The sequence below is a fragment of the Rhamphochromis sp. 'chilingali' genome (assembly GCF_963969265.1).
Source record: "Rhamphochromis sp. 'chilingali' genome assembly, chromosome: 8".
NCBI classification, from domain to species: domain Eukaryota; kingdom Metazoa; phylum Chordata; class Actinopteri; order Cichliformes; family Cichlidae; genus Rhamphochromis; species Rhamphochromis sp. 'chilingali'.
In genome coordinates this window covers 14,525,391-14,545,181 of record NC_137935.1, presented here as the reverse complement: position 1 = coordinate 14,545,181, position 19,791 = coordinate 14,525,391, and the positions used below count along the sequence as shown (strand labels likewise).

Sequence of the window (19,791 nt, the reverse complement as noted above, 5' to 3'; positions counted from 1 at the left end):
GCAAATTAATGCTGGAAATTTACTAAGAAATATTAAAAGAAGCTATAATTGTAAAGTCTCACTCTGCTACTACCACCTAGTGGACAACACGATTAAATAAAATATGAGCAATTCATCTTTTACTGTCAACTGAAGACATTTGAATTATAGCCTAATCACAAAAACACATCTTAAAATACTAACAACTTAAAAAAAGAGGCTAATACTAATATATACACCAAAAATGAAAAACATAACCATGACTGTTTCTATTATATTCTCTGCTGTTTTTCCTCTTCTGGTTAAAAAGACCTTTTCTCTTCAGTGTCAGCCAGTACTTGCTCAGATAGAATTGCTCTTACTTTATCTGGAATCACAATCACAATTTAAGGTGCTCTGATCAGCGTTGTTGTTGCTATACAAAAAAAGTAAAGTAAAAACATGGAAGCAAACATCAGCAAGAATGGGTGACTGAACTGGAGATTTAGGTTCCACGGGCATGTATAATGGCCAGTACTCCTTAGATTTCTCTGAGTGGTCACTGACTTCAGAGCCAGCTGTACAGAATAAGCCTAACATACAATCAACAAGATACATGTCTACGCGTGAGTCTTGGTCTCCATAGTGTTAACAGTACTAAAGATAAAACTGTAGACAAGTAAGTAAAGAAACTTGATTTATTTACATTGCCAATTTTCTTCTATGTTTTTGATAATGTTTTTATAAGCAGTAGTTTTTCTGTGAAAAAGAATAGAATAAAATAGAATGGAACAGCACTTTGTGTCACTGTACATATACACAGCGAAATTATGGAAGCTGCACACCAACTGTGCAGGAATGAAATATAAATAGTAATACAGTAAGAAACAAATAGATAATGGTAATAAGAACCAAAGCTATTTAAACCGCGTTTTCTCAACGATATTAATAGCTCTGCAGTTTGTTGCAATCCACTTGCCATTTCTGTCAGTCAAAAATTGCGAGGTAGACGTACTGAGCCCCCGATACGCTGTGAGGTGGTTCGTTGCAAGCTGAGTGACGCGTTAGCCAATGTGCTAGCAGCAGGCCCGACTAATGTATGCATCGCGTCAATGTGATATTTTAAGCTGAAGAAGAAAATTCCTTCTTCCACAATGTGCATACGACTTTATGTCAGTCAACTGTTCAGTCTTGTTATTTTTTTAATACTCAAATTTCCCATCAAGAGGGCCAATGTGCATTTATCATCACTGCCAGACCTACTGCCCATTTGCACATGTGCGAATGTAACTCTTGGACAAACTGCCTGAAATGCGTTGACAGAAACGTTTCAGGGATTTTGAGTCATTCTGCGCTCCAGATGCATTAATTGCATTATTTATTTATTTTTAATTATCACTGATTAATCTTTGTTAACGTGTTAATTTTGACAGCACTTTTATGGCCTTTATTGTTTTTTGTTTTTGTTTTTTTACAAAAATAGCAACTTTGTCTTCTCTACAAAAATGCCGCAGGGGCAGCAGCAAAAAATATATTAAGTTAGTAATGCCGAATTTATTGATTCTACTACTTGCTTTACTACTCTACTTTACTTGCACTAAATCTTGCATAGTCTGGAAGTTGTCCAGAAGTTGACATTGTCATTAGGGTATTCTTTATCTAATGAGCTAATATGTACCTAGAAAGTGGATGCCCTGTCATAAAATATGCATGTAGGTGGTGCTATACTACAATGAAAAAGAAACCAGAGGAGATATAAAATGAGGTAAGCATTAATTAAGATAAGAAAAGTGGTGTAAAGAGAAAGAGTCATTATGGGGCCATTTTTTGACACACTGAAGTTCTTGTATTTCTATGTGATCATGATTTACTTCTCATCCCACTTTTTCATCTCAGAGTCTCTTTTCTCAACCTGCAAGTTAAGGAGACAGTTTTATCTTAATGGGATGCACAAACCTGGAGATGTTATTTTGGGGGGGCTGTTTGAAGTTCACTACACCTCTGTTTTCCCTGAGCTAACGTTTACCTCAGAGCCAAACATGTTGAGTTGCCAAGGGTAAGTACTATATTCATGCATTAAATGCACCAATTCATGAAAGCAAACACTGGTGCAGATTTTTATACTTTTGTTAATTTTCAATATTGAGTTTTTGGGGTTTTTTGTTTTGTTTTTTACAAGGTTTGACCCTCCTGGATTCAGGCATGCCATGACAATGGCCTTTGCTATTGATGAAATCAACAAAAACGCCAATCTGCTACCTAATGTGACTCTTGGATACAGTCTTTATGACAACTGTGCCACACTTGTAATTGGATTCAGTGCTGCATTATCATTAGTCAGTGGTCGGGAGGAAAAGTTTCTGCTTCACGAGAACTGTTTGGGGACCCCTCCAGTTGTAGGGATCGTGGGTGATTCCTTCTCAACATTTTCTATTGCAACCTCTGATGTAATAGGTTTATTTAAAATGCCAATTGTAAGTTTCCTGTCCTGTATTTTACATGTGCTTTTGGCATGCTGTATTAAAGTTAATGTTTCTCACTAGGGTGAGAAATGACAAAATGAAAAAATAGGAAATATACATTGTATATTAGTTCCAGCTTCTCAGCATCAATCTGTTTTGATTTCAATTGTGTTTTTTGATAGGTGAGCTATTTTGCAACATGCTCTTGTCTAAGTGACCGTCATAAGTTTCCGTCTTTCTTTAGAACCATTCCAAGTGATGCCTTTCAGGTAAAACTTTCTTCTACAAAGAGCAAATGTATTTTACAGCAAGTGAATTGATGTAAGTTACCCCGAACTAAACAACGCAGTTTTTTTTTTCAATTTTTCATTTTTTTCTGGATTACGTATTGTGCAAATTGATTAGAAAGAAAAACTGTGATTATGTAATTTTATTGTTTGCACTGAAATATAATTCAAGCCTAAACTAAGAATTTCACTGGTCTTTATGTAGGTTCATGCAATGATTCGAATTCTAAAACACTTTGGGTGGACGTGGGCTGGTCTGCTGGTAAGTGATGATGATTATGGAGTCCATGTAGCGAGATCATTTCGACAAGCGTTGGCTCAGTCTGGTGGAAGTTGTCTTGCCTACTCAGAAATTTTGCCCTGGGGTGAAAACTCAGCTGAACTAAGGAGGATTGTTGAGGTGATGAAGAAGTCCACAGCACGTGTGGTAATTGTCTTTGCACATCAAATCCACATGATTCAACTAATGGAGGAGGTATATCTAAATCAAATTGTATTCATCAGCCGCCTCTTGCTTAGTAATTAGAGATGTAAATTATATTACAGACATTATATTCATGCAAATGAATTGCATGCTGTGTGGTCAAATATTTATGGATGCTGGAGGTATTTCCATTCTTTGTTGTGATCAGTGATGGGGTCATTAGTCAAAAAAAGTAATTTATTACATATATTTTCCAGCTCACTTTTCTTAAAGTAATGTAGTATGCTACTTAATTACTCTCAGGAGAAAGAAATTCGTTATACTACTTGCTACATTACTTTTGCGTTTCTCTGTTTTTTCTCTGTTTCATAATTAGCATTTTAGGCTACAGCCCCACACACCAGCACAACTCCTTATCCAAATTAGGACACACATATAATCTTTCTCCTTGTATTTCGGGTAGGAAAACAAAGCCCACAACACAAAGCAAAGATGAAAACAGCACAAAGAGACTTCAAAGTCATTGCCACAGAGATTCTACTTTAGAAACATGAACAGATAGAATAGGAGGCTACAGCCTGCTCGTGACTGGTTTTGTTACCTTTTGAAGTTCAAGGTCTGTTTGCTGGGCTGGGGTCATCATTCCCTCAGTTTTAACATCATGCTTGATTCTTGGCTAGTTTAGCATTAGCATGCTATCTTTGCAGATGCTTGTAAAGATCTGAAGTTGTGTTAGCAGGATGAGGCAGTTGTTTTTGCTCAGGTTGAAGTTTGCACTTTACCGTCATGCTCATGTCCTTTTGGACAAAAAAATAAAAGTAATGTCCATAGTGGATATGAAAATTACTTTCATCAAACTGTGCCACTATCTTCCTCCTCTGTCACATGAACCAAAATCAGCTGGTTGTAGCACATGTGCAAAAAAGAACCAATAAGCATAATGCATAGCTAGTAAACCAACATTTCCTACCACTACTGAGATCTCAATTTCCATCCCTGTATGTAATGATTTCAAGATTTGTAATGATTCAATCCTAGACTATGTACAGATTCTTTTTGTTCCTTATATTTCTAAATAGGTGATAAAGCAGAATGTAACAGGGCTGCAGTGGATGGCTAGTGAAGCCTGGACAACAGCAGCTGTACTCCAAACAACCCGACACATGCCATATCTGAGTGGCACTCTGGGCATTGCCATTCGTCGAGGAGAAATACCAGGGCTCAGGGATTTTCTAATGAAAATGCATCCTGACATTTATGACAGAAATAACAATGGAAATAGCATGGTAAGATTGTAACTTTAAAATACACTTGTACTCACAAAATTAAAAAAAAAAATGAAAATATCTTTTTTAAGACTGTTTGAAATATTTTTCAGGTAAGACAGTTTTGGGAATACACCTTTCAGTGTAGATTTGCTCCACCTCCATCAGGTTGGTTACAAGGTGGGGGAGCACTCTGCACTGGACAAGAAGAACTAGCAAATATGGAGACTGAGTTTTTGGATGTTTCTAACCTCAGGCCTGAGTATAATATTTACAAGGCGGTGTATGCTCTTGCATATGCCCTTGATGACATGCTACGCTGTGCACCTGGGAGGGGGCCTTTCAGTGGGAACAGCTGTGCTACTTTGCAAAAATTAGAGCCATGGCAGGTGTGGTATTGGTTAACACACTAACATTTATTTTTATTGTTGTAAAATTCAGCTCTTACACTCAAGTGAAAAAGAATGTTTAAATGGGACGTTATACAGTACTGTGAAAAACTAAGTACACTCTTTCAATTCGATTCAGTTCAGTTTCATCTATATAGCGCCAAATCACAACAACAGTTGCATCAGGGCCCTTTATATTATAAGGTAGACCCTACAATAATACATACAGAATAAAACCCAACAATCAGACCCCATATGAGCAAGCACTTTGGTGACAGTGGGAAGGAAAAACTCCCTTTTAATAGGAAGAAACCTCAGGCAGAACCAGGCTCAGCAAGGGGCGGCCATCTGCTGCAACCGGTTGGGGAGAGAGAAGGAAGACAGGACAAAAGACATGGTGTGGAAGAGAGCCAGAGATTAATAACAAGTATGATTCAATGCAGAAAGGTCTACTAACACATAGTGAGTGAGAAATGTGACTGAAGAAAAAACACTCATTGCATTATGGTAATCCCCCACCAGCCTAGACCAATTGCAGCATAACTACAGGAGGATTCGGGTTCACCTGATCCATCCCTCTATATGCTTTAGCAAAAAGGACAGTTTTAAGCCTAATTTTAAAAGTAGAGATTGTGTGCCCTCTCTCTTTTGATTCAATAGCTTGGAGAACCACCTTTAGTAGCATTAACTTGGAGCAATCAATTTCTGTATGATTTATCAATGTCTCACATTTTTGCAGAAGACTGGCTCTTTTTTTAACAACATTGCTTTAGTTATTTTGATTTTGTAGGTATGTTTATGTACAGCACTTCGTCCATTGCAACACTTTAGCTTTCTTCAAATTGTACTGTCACAAACTTACACATTTAACATGATAATTTAATCTTGTAGAATCTGTAATGTAGATCTTGGGTTTTTGGAAATTCTGTAAGCAGTGCATAGTCTGACTTTCAGGCAACCTTGCTGGGACGCACTCTCCTGGGAAGAATTTGGCATTGTGTTAACACACGTGAATGCTCTAGAACACCAAACTCCTGAATCTTCTGTTTATATAGAGGTGGTCACACTTGCTGATGATCAGTTAATAAAGTACATGTGAGTAGCAATACCTTTCTGCTACTTACCCTTTTAATTCCTATGGAAATAGTAAGAGTGTTCCTGTGAACTTCTTTTTCACGTGAGTAATTGGTGTTAAAGACAGATTTTGGAAACACAAGATTTTATTAACATTGTCATTAGAACATAGTTATTTTACATGTGTGAGATGAGCAAATTTATTTGCAAAATAAAAATGAATAACTGCACATTTGACTAGACATTGTGGTGACTAAAGATTGTTAATTTCAGTAAATTGAAATAAAAAACAATGTTGCAAATTCTGTTATTCCACAAGTTGCAATGCCAAACTAAACTATCCTTAGTTGCTGTAATAAAATCAGTTGAGAATTAAGAATGATCAGTTGAGTCTATAATCAAGTCTCCTTTTCACGTCCCTTTCAATGGTAATCTCTTGATCTTATTTTTTTTAGTTGATGCATTATTTGGAAAAAGTTCACTTCACTACTCCATTTGGAGATGAAGTGTCATTTGATGAAAATGGTGATGCCTTGCCAATATATGATATCATGAATTGGCAATGGCTACCTGATGGAAGTACGAAGGTTCAGAATGTGGGCGTGGTTAAGAAGACAGCCTTGAAAGGTGAAGAACTCAGACTTGATGAAGACAAAATCTTCTGGAACTCTGACTCTAAACAGGTTACTTCTGTTTAATGTTGTTTTTAAATAGTTCTGTGTGACACAGTACAATACAATAATGTTGTGTACAATATATGTGGTATAACTAACCTTGCAGCCAGTGCAGTCAGTGTGCAGTGTAAGCTGTCCCCCAGGTACTCGCATGGCTAGAAAAAATGGGCAACCTGCGTGCTGTTTCGACTGTGTGCGTTGTTCTGAAAGAAAGTTCAGCAATGAAACAGGTTAGTATCATAAAATGTTTCTGATATAAGCAGTTGGTTCACTAGGGTGAATGCTGAAAATACAAAAAAATGTATCTTCCACTTTACACTAGATTCTTTGGAGTGCACCAGTTGTCCCGAAGACTTCTGGTCAAGCCCTCAACGTGATCGCTGTGTTCCTAAGAAAACAGAGTTCCTCTCCTACCATGAACCTCTGGGTATTTGCTTGACAACTGCTTCATTGTTGGGTACATTTATCTGTGCTGTGGTCTTGGGGATCTTCACTCATTATCGCAGCACACCTATCGTCCGTGCCAACAATTCAGAATTGAGCTTCCTGCTTTTAGTATCACTGAAACTATGCTTCCTGTGTTCACTGTTATTCATCGGACGACCAAGGCTATGGACATGTCAACTGAGACATGCAGCATTTGGGATCAGCTTTGTGCTTTGTGTCTCATGCATCCTGGTGAAAACAATGGTTGTTGTGGCAGTGTTTAAAGCCTCAAAGCCAGGAGGGGGAACCAATCTTAAGTGGTTTGGTTCTGTACAGCAGAGAGGGACAGTATTAGTTCTTACTTCAATCCAAGCAGCTATATGTACTGCTTGGCTGATATCCTCCTCACCAGTTCCTTATAAAAACACTCAGTACTACAATGACAAAATAGTTTTTGAGTGTGTGGTTGGGTCTACAATTGGCTTTGCAGTGCTACTGGGTTACATTGGTGTACTGGCTATCCTTAGCTTTCTGCTAGCATTTCTAGCCAGGAATCTTCCAGACAACTTCAACGAGGCCAAACTCATCACTTTCAGCATGCTGATCTTCTGTGCCGTGTGGGTGGCCTTTGTTCCTGCTTATGTCAACTCTCCAGGTAAATATGCAGATGCAGTAGAGGTATTTGCCATTTTGGCCTCAAGCTTTGGCCTATTGGTGGCACTGTTTGGACCAAAATGTTACATAATTCTGCTGAAACCAGAGCGAAACACAAAAAAGGAAATAATTGGTCGTGGCACGGCAAAGTCATAAGGTATCAGTTTTCAGCAGTCTTAACTAAAATGAATAAACTATTTTAAGTGCATATGTATTAGCATTACTGTTGCTTTGTATTTGCATTCTTGCTTCTTTTTTTTTTAACCATAGTATATACTGGATTGCTTCCTCCCTGAAGAAGAACCAGTATATTGAAATGTTGGCTTTGTAGAAGTGTTTCAAGAATTAAATTATTACATTAATGATTAAATGACTGTAATATGTTGTTGTACTTGTTATTCTTTGTATTACTATTATTTATTATTATTTGCCTGATTGCATTTGTGAGGGTTTGAAATATATGAAAAAAATAATAATTTGTCTATGCTGATTTTCTTTCTAAGGAAAAAAACATGTATGAATGTACTATTGCTGTGTGATTTATTACTATTACTGAAGGCTACTTACCATACCAATACCAACTAGATTTTTAAATCTTAATATAAAATGAATAACAGTAGGGTGGACATTACGTAAGGCTGCACTTTTTGCAGCGATCTCGTATAGAAAACTATTCCGTGCGTATAAAACAGGTCCGCGGCTCCGAACCGTAGTAAAGGGACCTCTGGCTTTTTTTTTTTTTTTTTTTTTTTTTTCACTTACTGAATACGGGACAGACTTGACTGGGGGAAAGAAGGGGAGAAAGAAAGAGGGAAAGAGAAACAGCTGAGAAGAGGGACGGGGGAGAAGGGCAAAAGACAAAAACCAACAGAATGGGCAGAAAAAAAAATGCATATATCAATCACCTGGATCACCTGCTGAGAAAGAAAAAAGAAAACAAGCAGAAGAGAACAAGAGTAATAGAATAAACAACATCACAATGATATATGGGAATATGACAGTAAATACTAAATATTAAACATTATTGTGCAGCACATAAGATCAACAGAACACAGTGTGCTTTGAGGTAGGAGCCAAAAAGGGTGTAGTTTGTGGGTGTGATCACCCGTGTGTACACCTGTGAGCATGGACGCGCTTGTTTTTTTAAAAGGTTCCTTCATGTAATGATCTGCTAGAGGGTGTGGGGGGGCCACAGCCCCGTCCTCCAGGGCATGAAGCAGGTATGGAGGAGATCAAAACTCCAGACATCCAGAGGCCCCCAGAACACAAGAGACCAAGGAAGACCAACAGAGGGGCAGCCGCGCCACTGTCCCAGAAAGAGCTGAGGAGAGTCCCAAATGAGGGCTCACTCAGCAGCCGCGGAGCAGAAGCCAGGGGGAGTTGCAGTGACGCGCCCGTGAGCTCCGCCGGCAGCCAGCCGTGCCTGAGTGACCGAGCCCCAGGCCGAGAGGCCGGGGGCACCCCACCTCCGAAGTGGCCCGAGCGAGCCCCAGGCTCCAGGCCCCGATAAGCGGCCGCCAAGGAGTGAGCCGGTGTGTACCTGGACGCCCATCCCTGGACTCAAAGAACCACCAACGCACCGATGTCTGAGGGAGTCCGCCACTGGCAGGGGAAGTGGTAGTAGGGGGAGATAGGCCTCCAAACCTTGGAGGGCCTGAGATGTCCCCAGAGAGGTGGCGCTTGACACCCAACCTGACATATAGACACAGACATACAGGCACACACAGACACAAACATCCATTCCCACCCTCATGCTCTCATATGCACTTACTCCACACTCAACCAACGTGGAGACAGACATAAAGTGACGCTGTACACACGATCACACTCCCCAAGCGTACTCTACAAACCGGGTCTAGGTACCCTTGCCCCTGGAGGGGGGAACTGCACCCAGACCCAGGTGGTGTTACCCTTTTCCCTGCGGTGGGGGGAGGCAGACCGCCGGGACTCCGTAGCAGCAGCAGGGAGGCCCCACACTCCAGACCGCAGTCGGACGGCCAACTCCTCCTCCTAGCCCCCCCGCTCCAGCAGGCCGCAGAGAATCGGGGTGAGAGAAGACTCCAAACCTCCCTCCACCCGCTCATTGTAGTGTTGATGCATGTGTGTTCTAAGGTGCATTTAAGGGTTAGGGTTAGGGACCTCTGGCTAATACGTCGGGTTCAGTGTCGGACTCGTAGCTGGGAACTAGCTTTACTTTGTTGTCTGGGTCAACTTTGCTAGCGAGAGACAGAGAGAGGCATTGAAACGCTGCTCCAACAGAACTTATTGTTTCGGAGGAAAACACAAACACAGTGTACAGTCCAGTCTTGGCAGCTTGCTTACAACTGGGCTCATCAGGCACTCTTTTTGGCTGCTGTGGTTATTATTATATTTCCATCTCCCGTTTCTGATCGGTGACAACTTGTACTTTTTGACTCTCCTTTTTCTCCCTCCCTCACGCTCACAGACACATAACGTGTATAGCAGTACATTCTCCCTGCGGCACGGAATACACTGCCCATGATGCTACATTCTTTAGGGCTATGCCTGTAACACTATTGTCTTCATATTAAATACATTTTTGAGTAATAATTGTAAAAAATATTTCTTCACTTCATTATGCGGACGCGAGTAGCGGTGACATAGGCCACGAGATTGAGACACAGGAATTAGGGCTTCTTAATGCATGTTTTGTTTGGGTTTCCACCGGTGTGGAATTACCAAAAATAGAGAGGGCATAGCCTAACATATGAAACAGGAAAAGGGGGCAATGTAATCCATGGAATTGTGTTTTTTTCTATTTCAGTTGTGTTCTGTTCAACTTTCATTGGGATTTGTGTGGTTTTGCAACCTGTCTGGATTGACTACAAGAATGTCAGGGTCCTGGGTCTGAGCGACCCAGGGACGCTGAGCAGTTATGGACTAATATTATAATGTATGTATTTTGTATCACTGTCCCTCGTTCTCCCTGCTTGTAGACATATGTGCATGTAGGTGTGTGGGTGTGGCCCTGGGAGGTGATTGGCCACACCTGAAGACCTTGACACACCTGCAGCTGATCAGGCCTGTCGGAGGAGCAACTTGAGAGTGTGGTGGAGCTCTCTCCGACGCTGGATCACTGCGTGGCTTCCCGTCAGTCTCTCGACCTGTCACGGTTTGGCAAGGAAAACCGTGGGGGGTGTGAGGAAAAGGAGGACCCAGGCGCGGTGCTCTGTGTGTAGATGTCATCCAGGGGAGGACGGATGTTGTTTTACTTTGCTGTGTTTTAATGTGAAGTGTGCTTATTTATTTTTTATATTGCATGTTTTGGTTATATCTTGTGGAGTGTTTTATTTATACTGCATGTTTTGGTTGCATCTGTCAATTTGTCCTGGAGAGACTCCGCCCTTTTCCCGTTTTACTAATTGGACACACCTGAGAGGAAAGGAGCGAGTGGTAATTTACAGAGAGTGCTCAGTGACAGATAGGACTGGTGGAGCTTGGTGTCAAGCAGGGCAGGAGGATACAGTGTCAGCGACCAGGGATGCGGAGCGAGCGGTCCGACTGCTGCAGCAACAGGAGGCCAGATTAAGCACTGCGGGAGATTAGAGGCGGCGAGGCGGGCCGGTGCCGATTGGCGGTTACAAAGAAGCAGCGCGCGGAGTTGAGAGCTCTGCCCACCCGGGTTAAGTCTTTTGACTTGTCCCCTTTTAATGAATGAAAGCTGCCTAAAAGAGTAGTGACTGCCGCTGCCTTCCTTTCTTTAGCGCACCGGTGCACAGAACGCGGAGAGGAAGGCGAGGATGCTGCCGGGTTTCCCTCCTGCACTGCTTCACTGGATTTTTAATTCTTCTTGACTTTTATACCGTGGCGGACGCCACTGGACTTTTACTGTTGTGTTTTATTGATTTTTATTGTGTTGTCCCCTGGCCAGGGTTGTTTTAATTCATTTTAGATTTTTAACTATTTAAATATAATAAATTATATTTTAACTATGCAGTTTTTATTCGTGTGCGTTCCCTTGGCGGCTCCACTGCTCTGTCCGTTTGGAGCAAGGTTCCCCTCCTTTAAAAACACTGAAAAAAAATCACCTTCGCTCCGTTACATAATCAGTGCGTTTATTTACAGTGTATGGAACTAAACAACAATAAATCCCCGTGCTTTCCCCAGACTCCCATGTCGTGTCTTCTCCCAGTGTTTGTGCTCTCCGCTCCCGTGTCTCAGCACCCCCCGTGCTGCTGCTGTCTGGCACTCCACACCTCTCCTGGGAACACAATAGAAGCAGCCATCAGGACACATACAACCGCGGGCATACACACACTAACCAAGCTCAACTGGGTGACTAACGTGGAGTCTCAAGCAATGATCCCGCGTCAGTGGGAGCTCCAAGACTCTCCTAAGTAGCTCCCCCGACGAGGCCTGATCAGCAGCCGGTGTGTGGCTTCGGGTGCGGCCAGTCCGCCAGCTGGGCCGCACCCACCAGGCCTGAAGGCGCCCGCAGAAACACATATACACACACACGCGCAAACAGGGAGAAGGACAGCAACACCAAATATCAATACAATAATAATATAATTCATAACTGCTCAGGGATCCTGGGTCACTCTGACCCAGGACCCTGACACGACCAGTTCCTAGTTTGAGTCTGCTGCATTATTGTGTGTCTGACGGCTTCCTCTCTCTTATGTCCCCAGGAGTTACGGGGAGACGAGAGGACAGCGAGCACAGGGGTGCTCATCACGGAGAAGCGGAGACAGGAGAACTAGCACTGCAAAGAGGACACGTCACGGGAGTCGGGAGAGCACGGGATTTATTGTCATGTCTGTCCATCACTGTAAATAAACGCACTGCTTGTACATAGAGCACCGCGCCTGGGTCCTCCTTCCCTACACTCCCACGGTCTGCCACACAGACCGTGACAAAGAAGGCCTATGACTCAATGTACCACAACTGGATCCTGGAATGCCTAGAACTGTACAAGATCAACAGGACCTTGAGAGCCTTCATCAGGAACTCAATTGGGACGTGGCGTGTAAAACTAGAGGCCAATTTCACCATCAAGTGTGGGATCTATGCAGAACAGCTCTGTCCCCACTGCTGTTCTGCATAGGCCTAAACCCCCCTCAGTGAGATCACTAACAAGACTGGATACTGATACCAACTATGGAATGGAACAATCATCAGCCACAGGACGGCTACAAGTATCTTCCCACAGGCAAATGGAAACCACTCAGAACTGCTAGAAAAATTGCAACCACCAAGTACCTGTAGAGGGTCAGGCCTTCCACGAGGAGTCAGTTGAACGGTAAGAACAACATCCGGGCTATCAACACCTACACTCTGCCCATGATCAGGTACCCTCCTGGGATAGTAAGCTGGCCAGAGGAGGAGACCCCAAATCCCCAAATCCTCCAAATCCAGCACTCTGAGGCTGTATGCTAAGTGGAAGGAAGGAGGCCGGGGACTGGTGTAACAGGCAGGGAAAATAATCACAGACCCCTCACAAGCAGACTTGACCTGCTGCCCTCTGGCAGACGGTTTAGAAGCCTGCAGACCAGGACCACCCGACACAGGAACAGTTTCTTTCTCCTCGACATCTCCCTCCTAAACATTTGAACTGTCACACTGCTTCACACTGCTGGAGTGCAGCTGCACTGTATGCACACTCCGTGGTATTCATTTCTATTTGATTGATTTCTGTACCGCCGCCACTGAGGCAGGTGAATTTAACCTGCAGGGAAATTTCCTGCAGTCGTTAAACGGTGCTTTGAAGTGTCAGGGGTAGACATTTGTTCAAAACACAAGTAAGAGAAATGAGACAACTGCAGACCGACTCAGAGTGTAATTAGAAAACATGCGCACGGATGAATGCCTCTGAGAAGACACACACACTGAGCACAGGCTTGCTTGCTTTATTTATCAGGCAAAAATGGGTTACATAGTACTTCCTCTTTTTAACAGTCAGGGAAGAGGTTAAACATTAAATCAGCTTATCTGATCTTTCACACACTGGGATAAAAATACAGAAGTATATCATGCTTTATCTGACATCACAGACACTATAGGAAAAGAATGCATCATTATATCATGCTGTCAAACATCTCAGACACTTAGGTAAGGAATGCATCAGTTTTCCTTTAACAATAGGCTTGGTTATGTGAAAATATATGAACACACAAAATATAAGGCATACTTGGTTAGAATATAAGGCCTACTTGATTATATTGTATTATAGAGATTTGGTTATAATGTATAATGTAGAAAATCTTCTAACATTTCCCTCCTGTTGTTAATATATTTCACATGTTTATATCAATGCATAGTCACTTGTTAAATCACATTTTCAACTTGCATGTCATTCAGTGAAGTATCTAAACATCAGCTCTGTTAAGACTATAATAGACATTCTCTACTCTGTCTTCCCTATTTAGCATATCATACTGGCGAAAGGGATCCTCCATATCCCTCTGGATCAAGACAAAATTTCCTAAAGTACGATTAAACATACTCATCACCATGCGTCTCAAACAAGGAATAATGCAAGCAGCAAAAATGCAAAATAGAAACATCATAGTACATAGGGCCAACAGGCCTTTAATCAGCAAAGATTTCCAGGAGCCGCTCAGCAACCAGTCCCACCAGCCTTGCTCATCGGTTACGTAGTCCTGTTGCTGAGCGTCTCTTAGTTGTTTCAGAACATTCAAAGCATTTGTCATGTTTAATGAGTGTATGTTGTCAGGTATGTAAGTACAACATGTCTTGTTGAACAGTACGCAGAGACCTCCTTTCTCTGCGAGAACAATGTCCAAAGCTACTCGGTGTTGCATGACAGTGATGCGGATTGCATCAATTTCTTCATTCTGTGATTTGTCAATGCGGGTGGAAGCATTCAAAAACAGTCCAAAGCGATAGTCTAAAGTCTCTATTCGTAGTGCGTGCTTTCCTACTCCTGTCCAAGGAAACAGAGCGTGGATTACCTTTTCACCGGTGTTCCAGAGTTTGAAGTTCTCTGGCACGTCTGTTCCAAGGATTGAATCATGAGGCTTGATTTCTACATCACGCCTAACTCTGGTCTTGTTGTGCACTGTTATCTTAAAAGTGTGATCTGAAATGAAGATAGGTGCACAGCATCCTGACCAGTTGGGTGGCAGCATAAAGTACGCACGCTGTCCGCACAGCCATGCCATACCTTGTACCCAATAGGTGCCATTTACCTGTTGATTTAGGTTGACTGTCCCATACCCTACTCCTCCATAGGTTGCGTTGCAGTTGCTGGTATGGCCCAGGGGGTGGCGTCCTTGCCCTGGCGCTTGGTAGAAGCACAGAGGATGCCACTTCTCTGTATGGGTCATAAAAACAGGGAAAGGGACAGAAGCATTTCTGTTTTTTACTGTCATATCTACCCAGAATTTGTCGTCACAGGTTCCATCCTTCTTCAGGCCTTTTGCACCTGGGAGTGAAGCTTTCATGCCGATTGCAAAGTGTTGTCTTCCAATGCTGGCAAAACTTGCTGCACATTCACTTTGCCAGTGACTGTCCATTATGCGACCATATATGGTGGGGTAGACTGAAGTTGAAGGCATGTGAGAACAGACATAACATTCTTTTTCTTCTATGGTGTTGTATAGGTATCGGTACCAGGCATTGTTCATCCAAGGGTGAATGTGATCTTGGGTCATCTCAGTTAGATGGGAGTTGTCATGGGTCCACCTCTTGAGACGGGGAATAGTTGGTGTTATTCTGTGGGCTCTTCCAGGTATCAGCCAGAAGAGCATCACCCCTAAGATGACACCGGCCACCAGACAGATCAGGCGGCACATGAACCGTTTCCGTTGAAAGTGACAAGCACTTAAGCATAACAGCTTTGGGGCTGGGGCTGGTGGCTCTTCTTCTTCTAGATTCATCATGCTGGCTCTCTGCATTCCAGGCGTCCCCGGTGTTGTCATTGGTTCCTCTCTTTGGTGGGATGGGTCACTCTTTATTATGTGTTTGTTCTTCAGGGCGACCAGGCACACCCGGGCTCCAAGTGAGGAGACCACTGGCGAGAAGGTAAAGGGCGGGGTATACCCAATCAGCCCTTTCCTTCACCAGGGGATCACTTGAGAGTCGGGGGAACCGGCGTCTTATTGTGGTGCAAACACTTTCTTCACGTGACTTTGATGGATCCACGAAGGTCTTTCAGCGATTTTGCAAGCTGTCGGTGTAGTAAGCAGCACCTGATGGGGACCCTCCCACCGTGGAGAACTCCAATTTTTCCGTTGGAGGACTTTAATCAGAATCCAATCACCGGGGTTCAACCTGCAAGAGACTGGAGATAGATCACTCGGCAGTTGATTGTTTAAAATCACTTCTTTATTCTCAAACAGTTTTGTCATCCATTCTGCCATTGTTGTTTCTGCAATAGATTTATTAATTGGCTCACTAGTTATGGGGAGAGGGAAGGGTCTGCCATGTATGATTTCAAATGGCGTTAGACCACCTGCTCCTTGAGTTATTCTCATCCATAACTTAACTAAGCTTAGACATTCAGGCCATGGTTTTTTAGTTTCTTCCATACATTTCCTCAATCTTTGTTTAATTGTGCCGTTAGTTCTCTCGACTAATCCTGCACTTTGTGGATGATAAGAACAATGATGTTTTATGCTGAAGCCTAAAGCTTCAGAAACTTTACTTATTACTTCATTTACAAAATGTGTGCCATTGTCTGATCTTATCAGAGACGGAATGCCATATGTTGGAATGAAATGGTTGCACAAACATTTTGCTACTGAGATTGCATCTGCTTTTTTCACTGGGTATATTTCTGGCCACTTGGAAAATACATCTATTATCACAAGTGCATACTTGGAGGATTGAGATTCATTTAGTTCTATAAAATCCATGTGGATAGTATGGAATGGGTGTGGCGGTGTAGGGAACCGGCCTCGTTTTGGTCTTAAATTGCCTTGAGCATTGTGTTTTTGGCAAATCATACATGTTCTAATAAACTCTTTTGCTGAACTTTCAAAAATTTTTGTATAGAACTGTTTATTGAGTATAGAAACCATCCCTCCGGATGACACATGCGTTCTGCCGTGTGTCACTAATGCAGCAGTTTTATGCAAATTTTTTGGAAGGATTGGTTTGCCATTACACATCATGAGATTGTCTTTTAATTCTGCTCCATCTTTCAACCAAGATTTTTGTTCACTCAGCGATGCTGTTTTCTGTGCATCTGCTAGTATTTCTAATGGTATTAAATCTATGGTTTCTGTTGTTAAAACATCAATGTGTTTTTCTGCAGCTGCTTTGGCTGCTTTGTCAGCAAAGTTATTTCCTCTTGTTATTTCTGTGTCATCCTTTTGATGAGCTGCACATTTGCATAGTGCTAATTCTTTTGGCAACGTTATTACTTCTAATAGCTTTTTTAGAAGGTTTGCATGTTGAACTGGGTTGCCTGAGGACGTTGTCATTCCTCTATTATGCCATATTTTTGCGAAATGATGAACTGCTGAATAGACATATTGGCTGTCTGTGTGTATATTGACACTTTGACCTTCGTACAGTGTACATGCTCTGATGACTGCGGTCAATTCTGCGCTTTGAGCAGAGTTTGAGGAACTGAGAGCTTTTGCTTCTACCACTGCATCAACAGTTGTGACCGCGTAACCCACACAATTTCTACCGTAAATATCTTTTGACGCTGAGCCATCCACAAAAACATTACTGAAACTGCTCTGGGGGGAACTATGTATATCATTGCGAGGCTTTGTGTCTTCCTCTAATTTTTTAATACAACAATGTTGTTCTCCATCCAGAGGGGTCGGCAAAAGTGTGCTTGGGTTTAGCTGGCCACACTTCTCTATTGTGATGTGTGATTGCGAAAGTAAAATCCCCACATAAGAAAGTTGTCTGGCATGTGTGAGGAAAGAGAGATTTGCTTGGAGCAAAATAGAGGTCACGGCATGTGGGACTTTGATGATCAACTTATGTCCCAAAACAATGTCTGCACATTTTTTAACTGCCTCTGCTGCTGCTGCGCATGCCTGTACACAGGTAGGTAATCCAGCAGCTACAGAGTCAAGTTTGCATGAGTAGAAAGCTAATGGGCGTTGTTTTTCTCCAAAAGCTTGAGTTAACACTGCTTTCATGTACCCTCCTGCACCATCAACATGGAGAATGAACGGTTTTTCATAGTCTGGTAATGCTAAGACGGTACATGTCTGCAATGCTATTTTTAAATCAACAAAAGCTTTTTCTGCTTCTGGGGTCCATTGTATTTTGTCTTTTAATGCTAGGTCTTTACCATAAATGAGGTTCTGTAGTGGCTGGGCCAGCAGTGCATACTCTGGAATCCAGCATCTACAGAAATTGCACAGACCTAAATAACTCATCATTTGTTGTTTAGTAATTGGCTTTGGAGCATTTTGTACAGCTACTTTTCTGCTGTCTAACAGCTGTCTGCCTTGTCCTGTTAGTTTGTGGCCAAGGTATGTCACCTCCTGGCTCCACAACTGCAATTTATGCTGTGATACTTTATGGCCTTGCTCTGCGAGATGTTGCAAAACTATCAGTGTGTTTGCTTTGCACTCATCCTGTGTATGGCCTGTAATCAATATATCATCTACATACAGCAGGAATTGCCCTGGAGCAGGGAGGGAGCAAGATGACATTGATTTTCTCAAGGCCTCTGCATAAAGAGTGGGGCTATTCTGGAATCCTTGAGGCAACCTTGTATAAGTATACTTTTGATTGTTAAAGGTGAATCCGAATAGCTTCTGTGAGTCAGGGTGTAGAGGCACAGAGAAGAAAGCATTGGACAAGTCTATTACAGAGAACCACTGTTCTTTCGGTGTTACTTGATTTAAAATTGTGTGTGGGTTTGCAACCACTGGAGGTATTTGCTCTGTTACCTCGTTTATTGCTCTTAGATCATGAACTAGGCGATATTTTCCTGTATTAGCTTTTTTTACTGGAAAAATTGGTGTATTACACGTGGCTTCATTAGTTTTCACGAGAATACCTGCTTTTTGCATATCTGCTATGACTGGTCCAATTCCTTCTCTCGCCTCTGCACTCAAGGGATATTGTGGTTTTACAGGCCTATATGTGGTTGTAGTTTTCACCACTACTGGATCTGCTTCTTTTATTAGGCCTACATCTGTGGGTCCTTGAGACCATAATGTTTGTGGTAGCTTTTCTAGTTCAGGATGTGTTTCAACTGTTAACACTTGTCATTCATCTTGCTCTGTTGTGGCTAAATGTGTAGCCGGTGTGGCTGTCACCGGCCAACACAGCGTGAGTCTCATGCACCCTGTTCTACGGCCTTTTTGCCAGCCCTCACACTCTGTTTTGTCATATCTGTCCATTTCTACATTTCTCAGCACTGTGCCTAACTCAGACCAAGGCGTTTGGTCGTTGCGTGCAACAGATACATGAGGGTTCAACATTTTATTTATGCGTTGCACTGCATCTGTCTGTAACACTGAGCATACTGCATTGCCACTCTGTGTTACATACAGATGTTGTAGGACTAGTTTTTGTTGTCCTAGTCTGTGCACTTGCTGATCATAGATTTTGTCTGGGCCTGGGACATGTTTATACCACAGGGTGTTGTGGTATTCTGCTGGGTCCTGCCTGTGTGAGTGCTCAGGTAAGTACACATTAGCTTTGGCCTCGAGAGGTTCAAGTTTTGGTAAATCTAAGGTCCAGTAATAATTTGGCTCACCTAAACCTTCACAAACAAAAATGTCTTCAGTTTGGCTCTGACTTTCAGAGAGTAGGAGTCTGGCTTGCATGCCACTTTCTTCAGGAATAACTCCTATTTTTAATTTTGTTAAAGCATCTCTTCCTAACAAATTTAGTGGACAAGATGGGTCATAGATGCACTGATTTTTGCAGCCACGGCCACTTTCTCTATGTGACATAAAGAGGGGAACGGTTAGCTGTTGCAATGTCACATGTCCTGAGGCTGATTTCACAATTAAAGTGTCTTTTGAAAAAGTTACATTTGGGACTTCTACTGTTAAGACAGATCTACACGCTCCTGTGTCACAAAGGAATTTTACTGGGACACCATTCACGTGTACTATAACTGTTGGCTTTGCTTCTGATCCTAGCAGTAGTTGTTCAATATTGTAAACTTCCCCTTCACTTGTTTCACTTCCTTCCTCTCGTGCTAGTCATTCATCACGGCGTCTGCGCCTGTCATCATCACTTTCTTGTTCCTGGCTTACACTTC

General features: G+C 42.3%; 2 protein-coding genes across 2 annotated transcripts in view; one reads left to right on the top strand and one right to left on the bottom strand.

The window, feature by feature from the left end:
- Window positions 1-1,871: 1,871 nt before the first annotated feature.
- LOC308401087 (extracellular calcium-sensing receptor-like) lies at window positions 1,872-7,769 on the top strand (the record flags this gene model as incomplete). Its single annotated transcript, XM_080889148.1, has 9 exons — window positions 1,872-2,014; window positions 2,138-2,432; window positions 2,603-2,689; window positions 2,913-3,182; window positions 4,211-4,417; window positions 4,510-4,785; window positions 6,315-6,542; window positions 6,640-6,763; window positions 6,856-7,769. Exons 1-9 carry the CDS (start codon window positions 1,905-1,907, stop codon window positions 7,767-7,769), a joined length of 2,511 nt encoding a protein of 836 aa, XP_080745274.1. The 5' UTR covers window positions 1,872-1,904.
- Window positions 7,770-14,814: 7,045 nt separating this feature from the next.
- LOC308401086 (uncharacterized protein) overlaps window positions 14,815-19,791 on the bottom strand; it is a gene marked incomplete at its 3' end in the record, with an annotated part of 29,392 nt that continues 24,415 nt past the window's right edge. Inside the window, exon 7 of the mRNA XM_080889147.1 lies at window positions 14,815-14,910. Within this exon, the coding sequence (XP_080745273.1) occupies window positions 14,815-14,910 (96 nt within the window). The remainder of the gene's footprint in view (window positions 14,911-19,791) is intronic.